Below are 17,499 nucleotides of genomic sequence, written 5' to 3'. Positions count from 1 at the left end.
ATGGTTGGAGTTTTCTTGCATTAATGAAATGTTTGTTTGTTTTTTATGCTTTTTTTTTTTAAATCATGTGCTCCCATGCCCCTGCAGTTTCTCAGTCATCTTGGTCATGGTCGTCTACAGAGTTCGAACTAAGAAGACAAATGGAAGAAAAATATGTGCTCTTAATTTGCAAATTATTATTGTTTTTGTTCTTGTTAATATTAATTTTTTAAGGGTTTAGGTCAAGTTCAGTTTTTTCCATTTTGGGGGGGATCTTACACATTTAGTTATTTTATTTCATTTTATTTTTTTGTTGAAAGCTAATTGCCAGCCTATTCATTAAAAGCTCTTTTTTTGGATCTTGGCTGCCTTTTGTTCTGTTCTCTGTTAAGATGATCTCACTGTTCAGGTTAAGGTTCAGGTCCGGGCTCTGGGGAGGCCAATCCATGACTGTTGGTGTCCCAGTGTGTGTTTTTCTATCTGGGTATGCTTTTACTCTACTGGACGTGTGTTTGGGATCACTGCAGACTATGGTGAAAATTGAAGCTGCTGACAGTCAGATGCCTTCCAGATGGTATTGCATGTTGTTTTTAAATCTGGGCTTCAGTGAACAGTAGATAGATCAAATGAAATTCCAGATGCATCTCTCAGGTCCTGTGGGCTTTGAGCCATGTCCTTAAGTGTTTCTTAAGGACATGACTTTCAGATGCTGTTCGTTTGCTGTAAATAGTTTTTGGAGGCTTGCCATTTCTTTTTTTGTCCTCTATTCTTTGAGTTTCCTTGTTTTGAGGACACATCGCACACCATGCTGAAAAATGCATATTAGCGTTTCAGCTAATAATTGTTTGGGAACAACCTTGTGCAGAAATATATTTTTAGCTCGGTTAAACTGTGTTCTTTGGCATTTTTTGCACATTTAACTGAGGAAATGAGAATAAATGATGTGGTTTATGACAAGCTGCTAATAATAAAGTGCAATAAAGATAAATGATCCTGCAGTGAACAGTTATTATCATTAATGATTAATCTGGTGGTTGGTTTCTGTTTTTCTCGGCGAATCCAAATGAAAAACGATTTCCTAAAGACGACAATTTTATCGTGTTGAACAAAGTACGAAAATAAAATATCCAAGGACTCTGACAGCGGTATTCACTTAATGAGACAGCTATCTAATGCATTGGATCACAGCACTGACCGGACTCCGCTGTGGTTTCAACCTTCACCTGGATCTCACGTGGACCGCAGGAAAAAAAACACACCGAGCAGGAAGAAGTCTCGTTTTCCGGGCTTGGGTCAGCTGACCGGGAGTCAGCCAGTGAGAAGTCGCTGGCTGTTGTAAATAAACTGCTTCTTTCCAGAGCTGCTGAACAGCAGCGGCCAGTGCGGGACTGTGAGCAGCGGGCAGACATGTCGGTGGAGACAGCAGCCAGCGGTAAGTCACCGCAGACTTGAAGCGCTAACGTCAGGTCAGGTTTGATCAGCGTGAAAAAGCCATTACTAAAACTGGGCACAGCCGTCTTTTTCCTCACCTGTAGGCCCAGTGATGCATAAGCAAAGGCACCTGGTGCGTTCAGGTACACGCAGTTCAGCTCGCAATATATAAACTCTGTATTACACTCCTGTAAGGTGCACAGCTGAGCATCATCTCAGTTGTATTAACGATTTTTTTTTTAATATTTCTTTTTAGGATTACATGCCTGTTAGTTTTAGTTGAATAATGGCGTTATAATAATAATATAGGTCACCATAATTTGCTCGTGATTTAAACTGTGATTAAAAAAAAAAAAGTCTGTGAATGATTGCTGTGAAAGTAATTATTAGTTGGATGGATGTTTGTGCTTTTACACCGTTACTGCAAAAAGAGATGGGCCGAGTGGATGTAGGGCAGCCTGATCCCCAAGAATTTCACTAAAAACGTCCACACTCTAATAATAGGATTATATTTAATCCTCCTGTGGTACAAATTTGCACATGCACTCGGATGATTACTCTACATTGGAAAGATACAAAGAAGTTTGAGACAAAAATGTAAATGTTTTTGAGAAATGACAACATTTCAAAGAGAAACTTAATCTCTCAAATGTAATCACAAAAATGTAATAAAAAAAAATCTCCTGTTATCAAAGAGTCTTATTTTGAAGGACAGCTGGAGTTAGACCACTTTACTTTTCCAATAAACCTTTTCGCTCTGTAATTAGTTATTTTGAGATGGTACACTTCCTTAGGAGTTTTTGCTTCCAGAATCATAGTTTGATTTTTTCTTCATTTTAAAATGTGCTTCCCTGGCAATTACTGATAGATCATAGTTCCTTACAATAAGCGCCTTGAGGTATCTGTTGTTGTGATTTGGCACTATGTAAATAAAACTGAATTGAAATTGAATTAAATATTTGCTGTAGCATCTACATGTTTTAACTCTTGTATGTAATTTTGTGTTTGCAGGTGCGAGGGAAGCTGAGGAGAGCAGAGGAAGCAGCGGCCGACAGGTAAGAACAGATCGTCCTTGCAGCCAAACACCTTGCTGTTATCACCATTCAACTGAAAAGATTCACAAACGGACAAGGCGGCAACACAATACAGCGAGTCATCGACAACACAGGCACAACCCTCGATCCGTTATACATTACATGACTTTTTTTTCCCTCTTAGCTGTCCGATGTGAATTGCTGGATTACTGCTCATCTGTTTTTGGGGAGGTCGTTGTTATGTGTATGTTATGTAATGTAATTTTGCCAAACAACTGCAGATACTTTGATGCGTGCAAAGCTTCAAATGAAACCTGTCTCATGTTGCCCTACATATCTCTATATTCCCCCCCGGGGCTGAAGCACACACAGAAGCTGATGTTTGGCAAATCCTTTTAAAAAAATCTAATCTGGATTTCTCACCTTCCCTGTGGGCTAAATACAAGTCAAATTTTAGCTTATTCTATTAGTTTTCTGCATACACTACTTGTTCGTGCATATTTTTCTAAATCACATCTTTAAAGGTTTAATTTTTATTTTTATAGCTGCAGCCTGATGTGTCTAATTAAGAATCTTTCCATCTGACTGCTGTTTTTAAACCGTGACTCCACCGAGACTTGCCCTCTTTGCTGTATGTTGTTGACAACAGGCTTGACCTGATAGGCACGTTCCTTTTTTTTTTTTTTTTTAAATTTTTGAATCTATAGAGGCAGCAAACAGACAAAAGCAAATACTGGATTGTGTGTATGATCGTGAGAAAAGGAGTGTTTTGATCAGTGAAGCGGTAGAGACGGGTTTTGTTGTCACGTGGAGCAGAAAAGCAAAATGAGTGTAGCTCACAGGGAAACGATAGCTTACTCAGTTTTCAGAAAAAATATATGGGTAATAAATGTAGTAAGCAAAAATGTCACAATAAGTGCACAAGGAAGCATGGGTGTATTTGCATCTTCATGATCATGATTGCATCTCTGAAAACGACCAGCTGAGGCGTGAGACCAGCACGGCATTTGTGTGACATTGTTCTCTCTGTTGTCGTGGCTTGGATGAGGGCAGCTGAGGTGAAAAGCTGGCATTTTAGAGAGTCTAGTGAATGTGACATCAATCCTTGGGCTTACTTCCTGCTGAGTGAACTGATCCGCATTTCTCAGTGCAGATGCATTTTGTCAGAGTCATCGTGCACATTTTCTGTGTAAACAGCTATATTTAGACCTTTCTAAACAGGTGTAAAATAGTGTTATCCTTTAACTGAGATGCTCTTTATGATGATTGAAAATGCACTATAAATGTACTGTAATTGCCTAAGTAAAATACACAGAGAGAGTTTTCAGAGTCTGACTGTTTCCCCTCCTGCTGCTTTGCATTCTGGGTTATTAACTTCAGGCAGTTCCTGAAAACCCCACACTCAACAGGAACCACTCAGATCCACAGTGTTCTCGTCCTCCTGGCGAGATAGAGGTTTCAGTAACAGTCTCGCTGTTGTTTTTGAGACATTTCTGTATCAGGAGAGGTTTCTGTGGGGAAATGCTAATATAGCGAAACATCATGAGATTGCATTCTCATCGCCGAAGCAACAGAGGGCTTCACACAACGCTGTTTCTTTTTCTGTCTCCCAGGAGGGCCCCGGAGGACTGTGGGACTCTGTGAAGAAAGCCGGGTTTGTCATTGGATCTGGGATCTTATTCTTGGCTGCGTTCGGGAACTCACTGACATGGTATGTCACATTTGCAAAACAACAGTTTGCCCTGACATAAACTGGAGGAGTGGCATTGCCAGGTTGTTACGTTATGCATAGTAGAAAGAGGCAGGCGCTACATGACAAGGAGTTGGACCCAACAGATGAGAACTGGATGGGAGGAGTGAGAGCAGGATGGTGCAGAGCCAGGACTGGATAGACGAGGACAGGACAGTACATGTTAGGCTGGTAAAGGGTGTAACGAGAACACAGCATTACATGAAATTACAAATTTCATCACCTGAAATTATGTAATGTGTACAAGTATTCAGATTGGAGTCTTTGCTGGACTAGTTGTAGCTGCAGTTGTTTGACACGCTGTCCATCCCTGGGTGTTTTTATTGGTGGTTAGATTTTTGTTTGGAGGGGCTGCTGGAAAGGAGAGAGCATGCAAGCACAAGATGTGTAGACAAGTGTGTAACGAATAGTTTCCACAGAGGTTTGTTTAACACGTAGTCAGTTTTGTGAATTTAAAACTGAGCTGTAATTCCTCCTTCAGGCACCTTCAGAGATTCTGGGGAGCTTCGGGAGATTTTTGGCAGAACTTGTGGACCAAGTTGTACGTGGCATACGAGGGCCACGACGCTTCTTTGTTCTTCCTGGGTAAGAAATAAAACCAGAGTGCAACATTGCAAATGACTGTGGATTTGCAAGCACTGCAGACTGCTTTAAACATGCAAATAACTTAAATGACCTCCTTTTGTATCATATCATTTAGGTGGTTTCATCAATGCATAGATTTTTTCCCCTATATTTTGGACACATAAGGTCACATTAGCCAGCACAGAGGAAAAATCATGTTTGTGGAGCACTAAGAACACATTAGTTCAGATTTCTCACTTGCTGTCTCACAGCGAGCAGCTTTTGCACAATAGGTGGTTTACCTCATTCAGATGTTATCTAGAGTATGTAGGACATAGGATGTGTGCTAGGTAGGGTATGTATTTTCAGTTCAGTGTTTTCAGTCCACATAACATCACACTATAATAATAACATCACTATAATAACATTATCAACTATAATATAAGAATTGGGCGACCGTGGTTCAGGGGGTTGGGAAGCTCATCTTGTAACTGGAAGGTTGCCGGTTCGATCCCCTGCTCGTTGTGTCCTTGGGCAAGACACTTCACCTACTGGTGTTGCTCAGAGGTGATGCTAATAATGCGAAAAAAAAGTGATATGGCGGCCTCACTTCTGTCAGTCTGCCCCAGGGCAGCTGTGGCTACAACTGTAGCTTGTGAATGTGAGAGTGAATAGTTGAATTGTAAAGCGCTTTGAGGGTCTCGAAAAGCGCCATATAAATGCAATCCATTATTAATAATAAAAAGACCAGTTATCCAGAATATCAAAGAACTGGATTTGATATTAACTAAATACTATCAAAGCTAAAAACTCAACACACACCACGCATGAATTGATTCCCTTGTTAAGAAAGCTATCTGGACCTGGATTAGGGTGTAATGATATCATCAAGGGAATGTTTCCATTAATTTTAATTAATGAAAATAATAATCTCAGTGAATCATTCCAAAAATCTCCAGATCGAGTGATTAAGTTTTGGATCGACTCCAAAACTGAATCACTCCTCACCGGCTGGAGCAACACCTTTGGTGATATAATTTAATGCAAACAAACAAAAACAGCAGGGTGCACAGTGATGATGTCATTGTGGAAGATTTTGCCATGGATTTAACTTGAAATCTCCTTCTGATGTGTTTGGAGTTGTGCGTAAATGAACGCATAATGAAGGCCCCGGTTGAGTTAAAGGTTCTCTAATAGTTATCTTATTTATCTCCATAGGGACCATGCTTGTTCCCACTCTGGCCTTTTGGGGGTCAAATGCTCTCCTGCTGTGGGTGGACATCACTGGCACACCGTCCTTCATCACCCGCTACCGTATCCAGTTGGACAAGAACAACCCAGTAAGCTTTTTTATTTTTTATTTTGTTTTATCTGCACTGTTACTTGTTTTATTTTTTCATGCCATCTACATAAAATGTACAAGCTTATGATATGATCACATGATATCTTTTTTTTTTAAGTGAATATGAGATTTAAAAATGAAAACAATTACATTTTAATTTTGAGTCCTGCTATTGGGCATGCTGCTGTAGGCCGCTGCTCTACTTAAAGATCCACACCATGCGCGTGTGTGCTGATGTGGTTGATAACATCTGCAAACGATGGGGCTCTCCACATGCCCGTCTGACCAAAGTCCTCTAACTGTGTTTGATTAACAGATGTTGTCAGACACCGCAGAGATAAAGAGGGGCATTACTGATAACCAGGGGTTACTGTGAAACGTGTCCTTGTTAGTGATTGTTTTTCCAGTGCACAAACTGGAGACTCACTTTACCCAAATGAAAAAGACTTCCAGTTTATTGTTTTCCCCCTATTTTCTCTCGTTTTCCCATCAGAGAGTGTGTTATCGCTTCAAAAATCCCTCCTCCTCTGATTTGCATGTACTCAGTGGAATTTGCCGCTGTTACAGCTTGACATATATTTCTGCGGCCCTTAAATTTTATATCTTTAATGATGAGGTAATCTGCGAAAAGCTGCTGTCACAGTGTTTCTCTGTGACTCCGAGCAGAAATACTGCAGGTCAATGATCGAGAATAGCTGTCTGAACTTGGGATCTACTGGTCATAAACAAACCAGGATGTGCTATAATGGAACAAGATTATAAAATTGGGTAAAAGTGCTTGTGTACTTTAAAAAGCAATATAACTGGTTAAGAATGATAAAATTATATGACTTTATCAAGTAATGTAACTGTTTATCTAAATTATCTGATCAATGTGTCAGAGCCCATGTGTAGTGATCACACATTTGCTTTAGAAACTGCTAAATAACAAGTGCATGTCACTGGTGAATGAGAAGAGCTGTAAATTTGAATGTATAGTCACACTATCTCTAAGTGTAGGAACATTTATTTATGTTAAAATTAGCATTTTGTGGAGCTATTTACACTAGATGATAAAAAAATCAATGTAATCTACTATAGGTAAACAGCTAATTCAGCATGATAGTTATCTTAAGGGACTTTATACTATAACGCAAACACCCTGTAGATTATAGGGAACCAATGTTTCCCTTGGCAACAGTGGGGAGAAAAAAAGGCCTTTCTAAATGGAAGAGAGCCACACTCGTGGAGCTATCTGCTGCAGCTGGTTCAAGTAAAGGGAAAAAGATGTCAAATAAAAGAACATTGAGAGAGAAAACAAAGAGCATTCGATAAAGAGTCTGCACAGAAACAAAGTCTGCTGTTCAGAGAGCGTGTGTGCGTGCATGTTATGGAAAACACACAGATGTACAAAAGGTCAGTGTAAGCTTCAGAGACACACTGTTCTCACACTCTGGAAAGTTCATTATGACATGGCATGAGTTTATAACTGGGTTCCAAAGGTTGGAGGTAAAAGGGTAAATTAGCTGATACAGACCACTTTATTAGGTACATCTTGCTAGTACTGGGTTGGACCCCAACAGAAAGGCCTTAATTCATCATGACAACAATTCAACAAGGTGCTAGAAGCAGTCTGCAGAGATTTTGGTCCATGCTGACATGATTGCATCACTCATGCACATCCATGATGAAAATCTCATGTTCAATCACATATCCAAAGCTGCTTTATTGGATTTTTAAGATTATTATTAAGATCTGGTGTGGAGGCCATTTGTGATGTGTGTTATCTTGCCGAACGCAGCCATTGGAAGATTGGTACAGTGTGGCCATAAAGGGATGGGCATGGTTGGCAACACTACTCATCTTGCTGATTTGGTACCGAGGCACTCTAAACATGCTGAGAAAATGTCGTCTAGGGCTTTACACCACCACCACCAGCCTGAACCGTTGATACAAGGCGGGATGAATCCATGCTTTCATGCTGTTTACACTGAATTGTGACCCTTCCATCTGCACATTTCTGTAGAAATTCATACCAGGAAATGCTGCTTAATGGATATTTTCTCTTTTTCACACATTCTCTGGAAACCAGTAGATTGGCAGGTTTCAAAACACTTTATGCCTTATTCAAAGTCACTTCAGTCGCCTTTCTTCCTCTTTCTGAGAATGAACTTCTGCAGATCATCTGAACCATGGATAAATGTGTAAATGCACTGAGGCGCTTTCATGTGATTGGCTGATTAGATAAGTGCATTAATGTGGTTGGACGGGTGTACCTAACAGGGGATGTCAGATGAGTATAAAGACTTATTTATAACACACTCTGCAGCATAAACAGAAACAACAGTATGGAAAAGGATAAGACATGAAATAAGAATATATATCAAGTATTAAGTGAAGATGATTAAATATGCATGATAAAGATACAAATAGAAAGAACTGGTCTGACCTTGTTATTGGTCGTCCTTTTAAAGAGAGAAGCTTTCAGTTTTTAATGTTTTCCTCTCTTTATGAAATAAAAAGTGTCTTTCAAATGAACGCAGTGTCATGCCATGTAAATTACATTTGTCAGTGGAAAGGGAAGCTTGGTAGTTTGAATAGTTTTGATACCTCTTTTGACCTCTTCATTTGTCTTCCAGGTGGATCCAGCTAAGCTGCGCCAAGCCTTGAAGTGTGTCCTCTTCAACCACGTGGTAATCTCCGGGGCCATGACTGTGGTTGTTTACTACCTGATGAGCTGGAGAGGAAACCCCTGTGGCCCCGAGCTGCCCACCTTTCACTGGGCCCTGATGGAGCTGGCCGCCTTCGCCATCTTGGAGGAGATTTTCTTCTACTATTCACACAGGTAAAGAACATTTATTTTTTATTTTAAACACCCATGACACATCAAAATGAAACATGCAATCAGTGGATCGTTGGCAGTAGATGACATTTCTTCCTCATTTCAGAGATGGAGGCGATTGTGATGTTAACACTACGCTGATCTGTGTTTCTTTCATGTGCGTGCAGTCACTCTGTTTTATAGTTATATACTGTTTTAATTCACCATGTTAGATTTTTAGCGACAGGACATGGACATTAGGTGCGATCCGTATAAACATTGTTTGTAGACTCACCCTACATAAAGCAATGCAGCCTGCAACATCGTCTATCAGCGTTAATCCGATTTTTCTTATGTGAGCTCAGAGCCTTTGCCAGCGCACAGTACAAACCTTGACGCAGGATAGGGTGCAGTCGTTTTATGCGTTCATTTTGTTTGTTTGATTTTCCTCAGGCTGTTCCACCACCCCAGCCTCTACAAGCATTACCACAAACAGCACCACGATTGGACCGCTCCCATCGGTATTGTTTCCATCTACGCTCATCCTCTGGAGCACGTGGTGAGCCTTCCTCTTTCTCCTACTCAACAAAAAGAAATGAACCGTTTCCCCTGTGAGTGTCAAAGCAGCTGGAACTATCTCACGTAAACAAAACAGATTCTTATTTATACCTTTAGGAATCTGGTCAGACCTGATCCTGAAAGAACTCTCTGCACTCTTAGCACAGTTAGAGCTGAGCGGATTAGTCCCTGAAGCAGAGGTGTGGACTCGAGTCACATGACTTGGACTCGAGTCAGACTCGAGTCATTAATTTTATGACTTTAGACTTGACTTGAAAAAATGTTCTAAGACTTGGGACTTGAATTGGACTTGAACCGGTTTACTTGAAAAGACTTGATATTTCACCCCAAATATAAAATTTAACATGCATATTATATAGAGATTGAAAATGTGACGTCATTCAGGGGTAAACCGCAAAGAATTCTGGGAACTCGTGGCAAGAGGTACTAGAGCACGCAGGTTTTCAATTGAAATCAGTTATACAGCGATAAAAAGAAACACAAAAATGTCAAGAAGCTGTTGTATTATTAACTGCAATAGCCGGTCGCATGACAGCCACGGGAAGCCGACGGGTAAAGAGATCGGTTGTTATCGGATTACGTCGTTGAAGAGAAATTGTTCGAGCCATGTTTCCGAAGTAACAAAGACGCGACGGATGGCCTGGATTGCAGCCATTCAAATATCAAATATAACGTCCCAGAACACTACAGCTCACAGGTTAGTCTGCTCCAAGCATTTCCACGAAGGTCAGTGTTTTTTAGTAGTTAATACGTCATTTTCATAACATAATTAGTGATATAGGTTACAAGCAAGTCTGGCGCTGAACAGAAATTGTCGCGCTATGCTCCTTTATTTATTGTGCATAAATAGTGAATTGTCCTGACACAATATTGCGTTTCGCTTCTGTTATTATGGTACATTGACAAAAACATATACTTTTATTCACAGGATAAAACAGTTGTTTTGTATCACTAATTGCCCAGTACGATTACAGCATACAATATTATTGTCACTGCTACATTTCTGTGATGGGTACCAGAAATTATTTCCACTACTAATTAATTACCGTTGAGCTCAAAGGTCCTATTAATAAACTGTTAACGAATCTGTATTTATGACGACAATTTGTGAGACTGGTAAACTTATGATACGTACGATGGTCTTTCGTTCTACACGGTGCATTTCAAGGTCCTGCACCCATCCGTCGGTAAACTGTACCTGGGCTTGTTGCAGTGACCGGAAGTTACTAAACTTCATGAGTGTATGCACTCACTCCAAGAACCGTATGATTATAAATATGCATATAAATATGCTAAGATGAGATAGCTGACTTCATCTAACTAGCAAATGTTGTCCAGGCTACGTTGGTGATACAGTTTTTTTTAATATGTATGATATTTTTGTCATGCGATTTTAAAGCCAGTCCTACAACCGCATCCAAGAATAACATGCAGCTTATCTCAGAACTGTCGGTGAAAATTATTCTTGGAGCTAGGTTTAATTGAGCTGCATTTTAAAGAGGTGCAATTTCACAATTTGTGTATATTTTCTAAGTTCACTATTTTGTCATGTGTTGAGAAAAACACAGATTTAAAAATTACATGGTCTAATATTTACATTTAGCATAACTGCAACATTCTTTTTTTTTTTTTTTTTTTTTTTTTTTTTAAAGACTCGAAAGGACTTGAAATTCAAAGTTTCAGACTTGTGACTTGACTCGGACTTTTACACCAGTGACTTGAGACTCGACTCTGACTTGCCTGACATTACTTGAGACTTGACTTGAGGATAAAGACTTGAGACTTACTTGAGACTTGCAAAACAATGACTTGGTCCCACCTCTGCCCTGAAGTATCCCTGCTGGCTCAGTGATTGCCACTGTAGTTGATATTTGTGTTAAACAGCAAAAATGGATCAAACGTGCAGATACAGATCACACGTGTACATTTGCTGTAAATCACAGAGACTATTTCATCTTTAAATATGCAAGAGAAGAATAAAAGAAAGAAAGAAGAATTGATAATTCACACCTCAAACTCTCGCAGCACTTTACTTCTGCTAAGGGTAAGTGTGTTTCTGTTAAACGTACTGGATTGTTCTCTGCTGTTAGATCTCCAACTTATTGCCGGTGGTAAGCGGGCCGGTTCTTCTGGGCTCCCACGTATCCACCACCTCCATGTGGTACTGCGTAGCTCTGGTCAGCACCACCATCTCCCACTGCGGATACCACCTTCCTTTCCTGCCTTCTCCTGAGTTCCATGACTTCCACCACCTCAGGTGAGTTTACCTGTCCTGTCTTACAGAGGTCCTGTTCTGTTGTTTTGAAGGTGATATCTTAGAAATGCTGCTTAAAAGTTTCTTTAACTGGTGCAAATGTTCAGTTGGACTCAAACAGGATGTCACACAAAAGTCTGCTGGAGAGAAATAATGATGACTTTGCAAATCCGAAAGGTCAAAGTTCACAGTAACTCGACCGGATGGGAAGGCGGTGATGCTGGTACAGTTATCTTGTTTAGATAAGACCCGTGAAGGCACACAGAACCTTCACGTGTGCAAAGACTCGGGTGAAGCTACTCCAAAAACTTTTACCTCGACGAGATGAAGCTGATAAATGTATAACTTTGAAAAGGCAATGTTATGTACTGCACTTTGTACACAGTGTTACTCATACAGGAGAAAGTAATTATGTACAGTCTGGGAAGTCTTTCCATGTGGCTTAATATGGCATAAGCAAGACACCAGATTAAGTAAAAAATATAGTATCTTGGTGTTTATGCTTGTATGACTGTGTGACTCTGAAATGATTTTTAATAGTTAGTGGGACAGCACTGTAGGAATAATCCACTATCACTGGACAATTAAATCAATGAAAATGTCCCATCAAGAGGAAGACGAGTAACACTGAGTTGGGGAAGATGCCAAATTACAGGAAAATGCACAAGAGTATTTGTTGTGGCATGCACTCTATAGCTGTAATATTGTAAGCAGAGATAATATAATAATACAGAGAATTCCCCAACAATCAGCTGAAACCCTAAGAGCAAGCACCTGGCGACAGTGGGAGCTAGAAACTCCGTTTTAACAGGAAGAAACGTCCTGCAGGACCAGGCGATGACCGGAGGAAGAAATGTTACTGCGTTTCCCCACATTTATAAATTCTATGCAAATGTGAGTTTGCTTCACAAAGCAGAATGTAAAAGCTTCAAATTAGTATCTGAGTTTTCACTTTGATACACAACAGCACTCATTGTGCAGTGCAGTGAGGATGACAAACTGAAGTCCACTATTATTCAGCTTTTTATAAGTTTCCTGTAGTTGAGTTGTTTAAAACTTAAATCTGAATTTGAAAATTATTATTATTGGGGCAATTGTTTCTAATTCTGCTTGGTGGATAACTAACAGTTGCCCTCACTTGTCTCGGTTTTCAGGTTCAATCAGTGTTTTGGCGTTTTCGGCATCCTGGACAGGCTCCACAGCACAGACAGCAAGTTCCGTCAGACCAAACAGTACGAGCGCCACACTCTGCTCACCAGCTTCACCCCGCTGAACGAGAGCATCCCTGACACACAAAAGAAGGGCCAGTGAGGACTGCAACGGTCGAATCTTATGCGGGAATATGTAATTCCCAATCGATCTTAAAAACGTTGATTTTTTTTTTTTTATATTTTCAATCTTCAGTCAAGTTTGACTGTCAAAGTTTGCCGAGCCTCTGCAGTCACCCACCTGACTTTTATGTGCTAGTGTGTGGTCATTGCACTATAACATACAGATGTGATTTTACTTTTAAGCTCTGTTACCTGTTAATTTTTAACAATAAAAAAAAAAGAGAGAAGTCAGGATGGAAACAAGCTTTTCCTTTTTCTTGTCCGTTGTCTTGACATTTGCTTCATTTCACATCTTTGAGTTTAGTCTGAATTACAGTCATCGGTGACTTAAGCTACAGCACATTTGAAGTCTTTCTGTGATTAACGGGGTGAAAACAGGAGTGGACCGCACTCTGCAGTCTCACTATTTGCTGGCACTCGTTCTGAATGCATTTTTACTTGTACCCAACTGTTAAACCGTTTGAGGAAACCACTACAATTACTTGGTTTGGACAACAAATGCTCCCTCGATGGATGTAAAAGAGGCGATATTATCACCGCAAGAGCATGCAAGACAAATGTGAATGTTCCTGTTTGATGTATCTTATTGCAGTTTTAAATGCAATCGTTAATTTCTAATGAATTCTTTAACTTTTTGTAAGTTTAGTAAAAGCACTTTCACCCATTCAGACTCTTCTGTTGCGTTCACTGACCACTGGGACAGACGAGAATCTGTATTCTTTGGCAAATGACAAGCAATTCCTTTGCACTTTGCATATCTGTGGCACTTATACTTTCAGAATATCAATGTCTTTTTGGATTACCAAAAAAGTGATTAATACAAATGTAACAAATGTTCTGATAGAACTGTTTAATATTAAAGTATTAAAAAAAAAAAAAAAGCATGTGGTCTTTCTGTGGGTTTCATAGACAATAGGAATGATCACATGACACCTGGTGTTTGAGGTTTTTTTGTGCGTTTTGTGGGGTTTTTTTCTTTATTAAAGGAAAAGCATAATTACTACAAATTACAAATAACACTAATAGCGAATCACGTCAGCCTACAAAGCAGATATTATGAATATTAAATGTTATAATACAAGATCTCATTCAAGTATTTTACATTTTTCCATTTTATATATTTTTTTGTTCCTTTTTTCCTCGTTTTCATCTTTTTTTTCCTCATGACAAGCCTAGGATACTGTAATGTAATGAACTATTGATGTTCATATACAGTTATTTCTTATTCATATGGCTTTATGGAATTTTGTCCTCCCAGTCTCCAGCCATCATAACCAGCCATATTCCTCTGAGCGACATCACATCTTGCTCAGTTTCCTCTCTTCCTTCCATACGTCCATCTTTTATCCCGCACAGCTGGGAACTCTGACCAGCTGAACAGGCAGCGCCCCCTAGAGTTTATATGGACAGCAGCAGTTCAATGCCGATAGAGATGGATGAAAACTCCCAAAGCACCTGAATCCCCTCAAATGTCCCGAGACGAGTGATGATCACATCAAAGGCTTTGCCGGCTTTGGGAAATGAGTTTTCATTTCTGAATTATTTCATAGCTCATTTTTTTCCTCCTCTCCAGTAAACACTTTGATGTTTCAACTGAAACTGATCCAAATCTCCCTGAAGATAAAAGATTAAAGGGGAGGGTGGGCAAAAAATAAAATAAAAAGCAAGTACAGCTTCACTTTGCATTTAAATACAACTCTAAATTTAAGAGGAAGAAACTGAACAACATAACACTGACAGGACAATGTGACATCCACCTCTGGGCCCCCCCCAAAAAAAAGAAAGACAGGCACAGGTGTCTGATGCAGTTTCAAACTGAAGTTATGACTGGAGCAAACATTAGCTACAAGCACTCAGTAGGTCAGCAGGAAACACTTCTTCCCACATGTCTATTTGCACATGTGCAATTTTTTTTTATAATTTCTTTTAACTAGAATTTGATGAACTTCTGGTTGAGTTCAAACCCAAAAATCAAAGAATTTTCTTCAGTTTTTTTAGACTTTGCATACATTCTAATTGTAGAAAAACTGAAGGCTGCATAAAAGAGTAATATTAGAGATGTTTCTCTCATCTTCACTAAAAAGAAAATATCAAATCAACTGATTTCAACATGAAACACTAGAAGCTTACACATTATTTTTCGTTTTAAACATTGAAGACCCGTTGACGCCCTGATGTCAACTTTCCCTTTTGCGATGTGAGCTACGTTCCCATTTCTGTTTTTATATCAGCCCGACACAGAGCGCTCCTCCAGCATTACAACACTACAAACACTGCAAATTGAAATTAAAATGCATTAAAGATAAATCATGAGACCATTAAAAAAAAAAAAAAAGTTAGAGTACGTACACATGTAAGGCAAATATATATCTGTACTATAGACAATAAAACAAGAGGTGGGGAGCTGTTATCTTTTCTGTTCATCTCTCAAATTTCACATTTACACTCGTGGAGGAAGAGTCGCTCTTCTGCTTGATATCATCAGATTTAATAGTCCTGTACGAAGAGTGACGACTCAACAGGTTGTGAACAAACAATCCAGTCCACAGTGAGGCAAGACGTCGAGCGGTGCGTTTTCTACTGAGCGTGCCCACGCTGCTACATCAGTACCTGCCTGTCCGTGTTTTTGCCTGCACCTTACGTTTGGATCCGTGTGAGAACCAGGAAGCGGTGGCGGGCAGCTCGCTGAACGTCTTAGCATCGTTAGTGTCTCCACCCAAAGCACCTGCGTCACAGGACGACGGTCCTCTTTGTAACCATCGCCTCTTCAAGTAATCCAGATTGTAATGATTTCCAGTCCTGTAGCGTCACTGATGATCAACTGATGGATGGATGGATGGATGGACAAACGGATGGATGCAGCTCATCTGACGGGAAGGTGGAGGACGACAGAAAGTCAGGTAGCACCCAAAGGGAGATCAACCCCAACTCTCCATCACGTTTAAGTGTTTTATTTTATTTTTTTCGCGAGGGGTGGGGCGCTGACAAACTTTCACCAGGTTGACGTGTTTCAGCACAAAAAGCCACAACTTGCAATCACAGCGATGAATTACAGGACTTGTAACAGACCAAATGACACTTGGAAGACAGATGAAAGGGGACTGAGGGGGATGGAAAATAAATTTGGCAGAGAGCACCAACTAGTGGCCTCAGCTGGAAATGGTGGTGAGATATATGGGTGACTGATGCTGTACAATCGACAATAAGGTGGCGGGCACAACTTAGAAGCAGTAAAACCATTAAAATAAGGCAACTTTCAATGATCTTGTCCATAGCAAGGGGTTGATTCAAGTCTCTCTCTCTTTTTTTTTTTTTTTTTAATCATTTGCTTCCTTAAATATTTTCCCCCTCCAATGTGCAGCCATAAGGTAAATTATTTTTTTCATATATTAGCCCTTTGAAAACTCTCAGGGCGCTGCGGATGAAAAAGTTAGTTGCTCGGTTCTAACCACTTTGGTCCGACTGGATGTCAAAGAGCAGTACGGCCTCCAGCGGGCCGTTACTGGGGCTTGTTTTTGCGTTTTTTTTAGATGCTCAGTCTTGTTCAAACTATTTCCACATCTCAAATTCCACTTCGTGCTGAAGAAATAGTCATCATTAATCTGAGATTTGGATGAGGGATCAAAGATCTTTCAACCAGCAGGACAGTGACGATCAAAGAGGGTCCCAGAGACAGGGAGGGAGGGGCCAAAAACAAGGAGGGAAGAAAAAAATATTTTTTTTTCCAGAATGTTAAACCTAAACCATCCGGCGAAGGTCTGCACAAGTGTTTTGCAATGGATGGGTTTGTCGACCCATCCATTGCTTGCCTCATTAAGACAAAAAGTTCAGAAACCTTAGCAGTGATCAATAAACCGAGGCATATTATTTATTGTCTCTCTTATTTATCAAACCTTTCACAGGCGCAAAAACAAGGGGAAAAAAAAGAAAAAAGATATCACATGCTTGAAATGAAGAGCTGGATGCCCCTCCCCCTCCTGTGGCGCAGAGAGAACTGGCGACTTGCAGACTTGGTTAATTTAGTCTGTGTGGGCCAGTGTGTTTGTGGAGTTACTTCAGTGTTTTGGCATTTGATGCGGGATCAGCAGTGGGAGCCGGGGCTTTGTGGCTGGTAGGTTTGGCATCATCCTTGGCTGTGGGAACCTGGGTGGTGGTGGCGTGGGTGGGGCCTGAGCTGGCCTGACTGTGGGGACGGCTGGAGGGCTGAGAGGGGTGCCGGCGGCGACCATCCCCACTGGACGAGTGTCTTCGGCGACTTCCTTCCTCCATAGGCGGCTAGAAGCAGAAATAATCGTGTTAGATAACACGCCTAACGCAACAACATGCTGCGCTTCAAAAAACCCTTTAAGCTCTTATTGATACAAACAGGAGAAAACTTGAAGCACGTAAACTCCTGATAAAACAGATAAAACCTAGTGAATCAGCACCAAGGACA

The 17,499-nt window shown here is 40.3% G+C and overlaps 2 protein-coding genes across 9 annotated transcripts in view; one reads left to right on the top strand and one right to left on the bottom strand.

The window, feature by feature from the left end:
- The first annotated feature begins 1,279 nt into the window (after nt 1-1,279).
- Nucleotides 1,280-16,054, top strand: faxdc2 (fatty acid hydroxylase domain containing 2). Its single transcript, XM_082548638.1, has 9 exons — nt 1,280-1,411; nt 2,422-2,465; nt 4,058-4,155; nt 4,676-4,779; nt 5,977-6,098; nt 8,719-8,924; nt 9,354-9,459; nt 11,570-11,736; nt 12,888-16,054. Exons 1-9 carry the CDS (start codon nt 1,387-1,389, stop codon nt 13,042-13,044), a joined length of 1,029 nt encoding a protein of 342 aa, XP_082404764.1. The 5' UTR covers nt 1,280-1,386; the 3' UTR covers nt 13,045-16,054.
- Nucleotides 14,004-17,499, bottom strand: part of larp1 (La ribonucleoprotein 1, translational regulator) — a 55,486-nt gene continuing 51,990 nt past the window's right edge. For all 8 annotated transcript variants that reach the window (XM_082548630.1, XM_082548632.1, XM_082548633.1 and 5 more), the window contains one exon: nt 14,004-17,339. In XM_082548630.1, coding sequence (XP_082404756.1) covers nt 17,115-17,339 — 225 coding nt within the window. In that variant the 3' untranslated portion in view covers nt 14,004-17,114. The remainder of the gene's footprint in view (nt 17,340-17,499) is intronic.

The sequence above is a fragment of the Aulonocara stuartgranti genome (genome assembly GCF_965226115.1).
Source record: "Aulonocara stuartgranti genome assembly, chromosome: 10".
NCBI classification, from domain to species: domain Eukaryota; kingdom Metazoa; phylum Chordata; class Actinopteri; order Cichliformes; family Cichlidae; genus Aulonocara; species Aulonocara stuartgranti.
The sequence above is the reverse complement of the archived record's forward strand: the minus strand, read 5'-3'. Positions and strand labels throughout refer to the sequence as shown.

What these genes read in the sequence shown, in the direction of transcription:
- faxdc2 (XM_082548638.1), top strand. Translation starts at nt 1,387, where the DNA reads ATGTCGGTGGAGACAGCAGCCAGCG. An exon ending in GGTGGAGACAGCAGCCAGCG is followed by an intron (nt 1,412 to 2,421) that starts GTAAGTCACCGC and finishes TTGTGTTTGCAG; the next exon opens with GTGCGAGGGAAGCTGAGGAG. An exon ending in AGTTGGACAAGAACAACCCA is followed by an intron (nt 6,099 to 8,718) that starts GTAAGCTTTTTT and finishes TTTGTCTTCCAG; the next exon opens with GTGGATCCAGCTAAGCTGCG.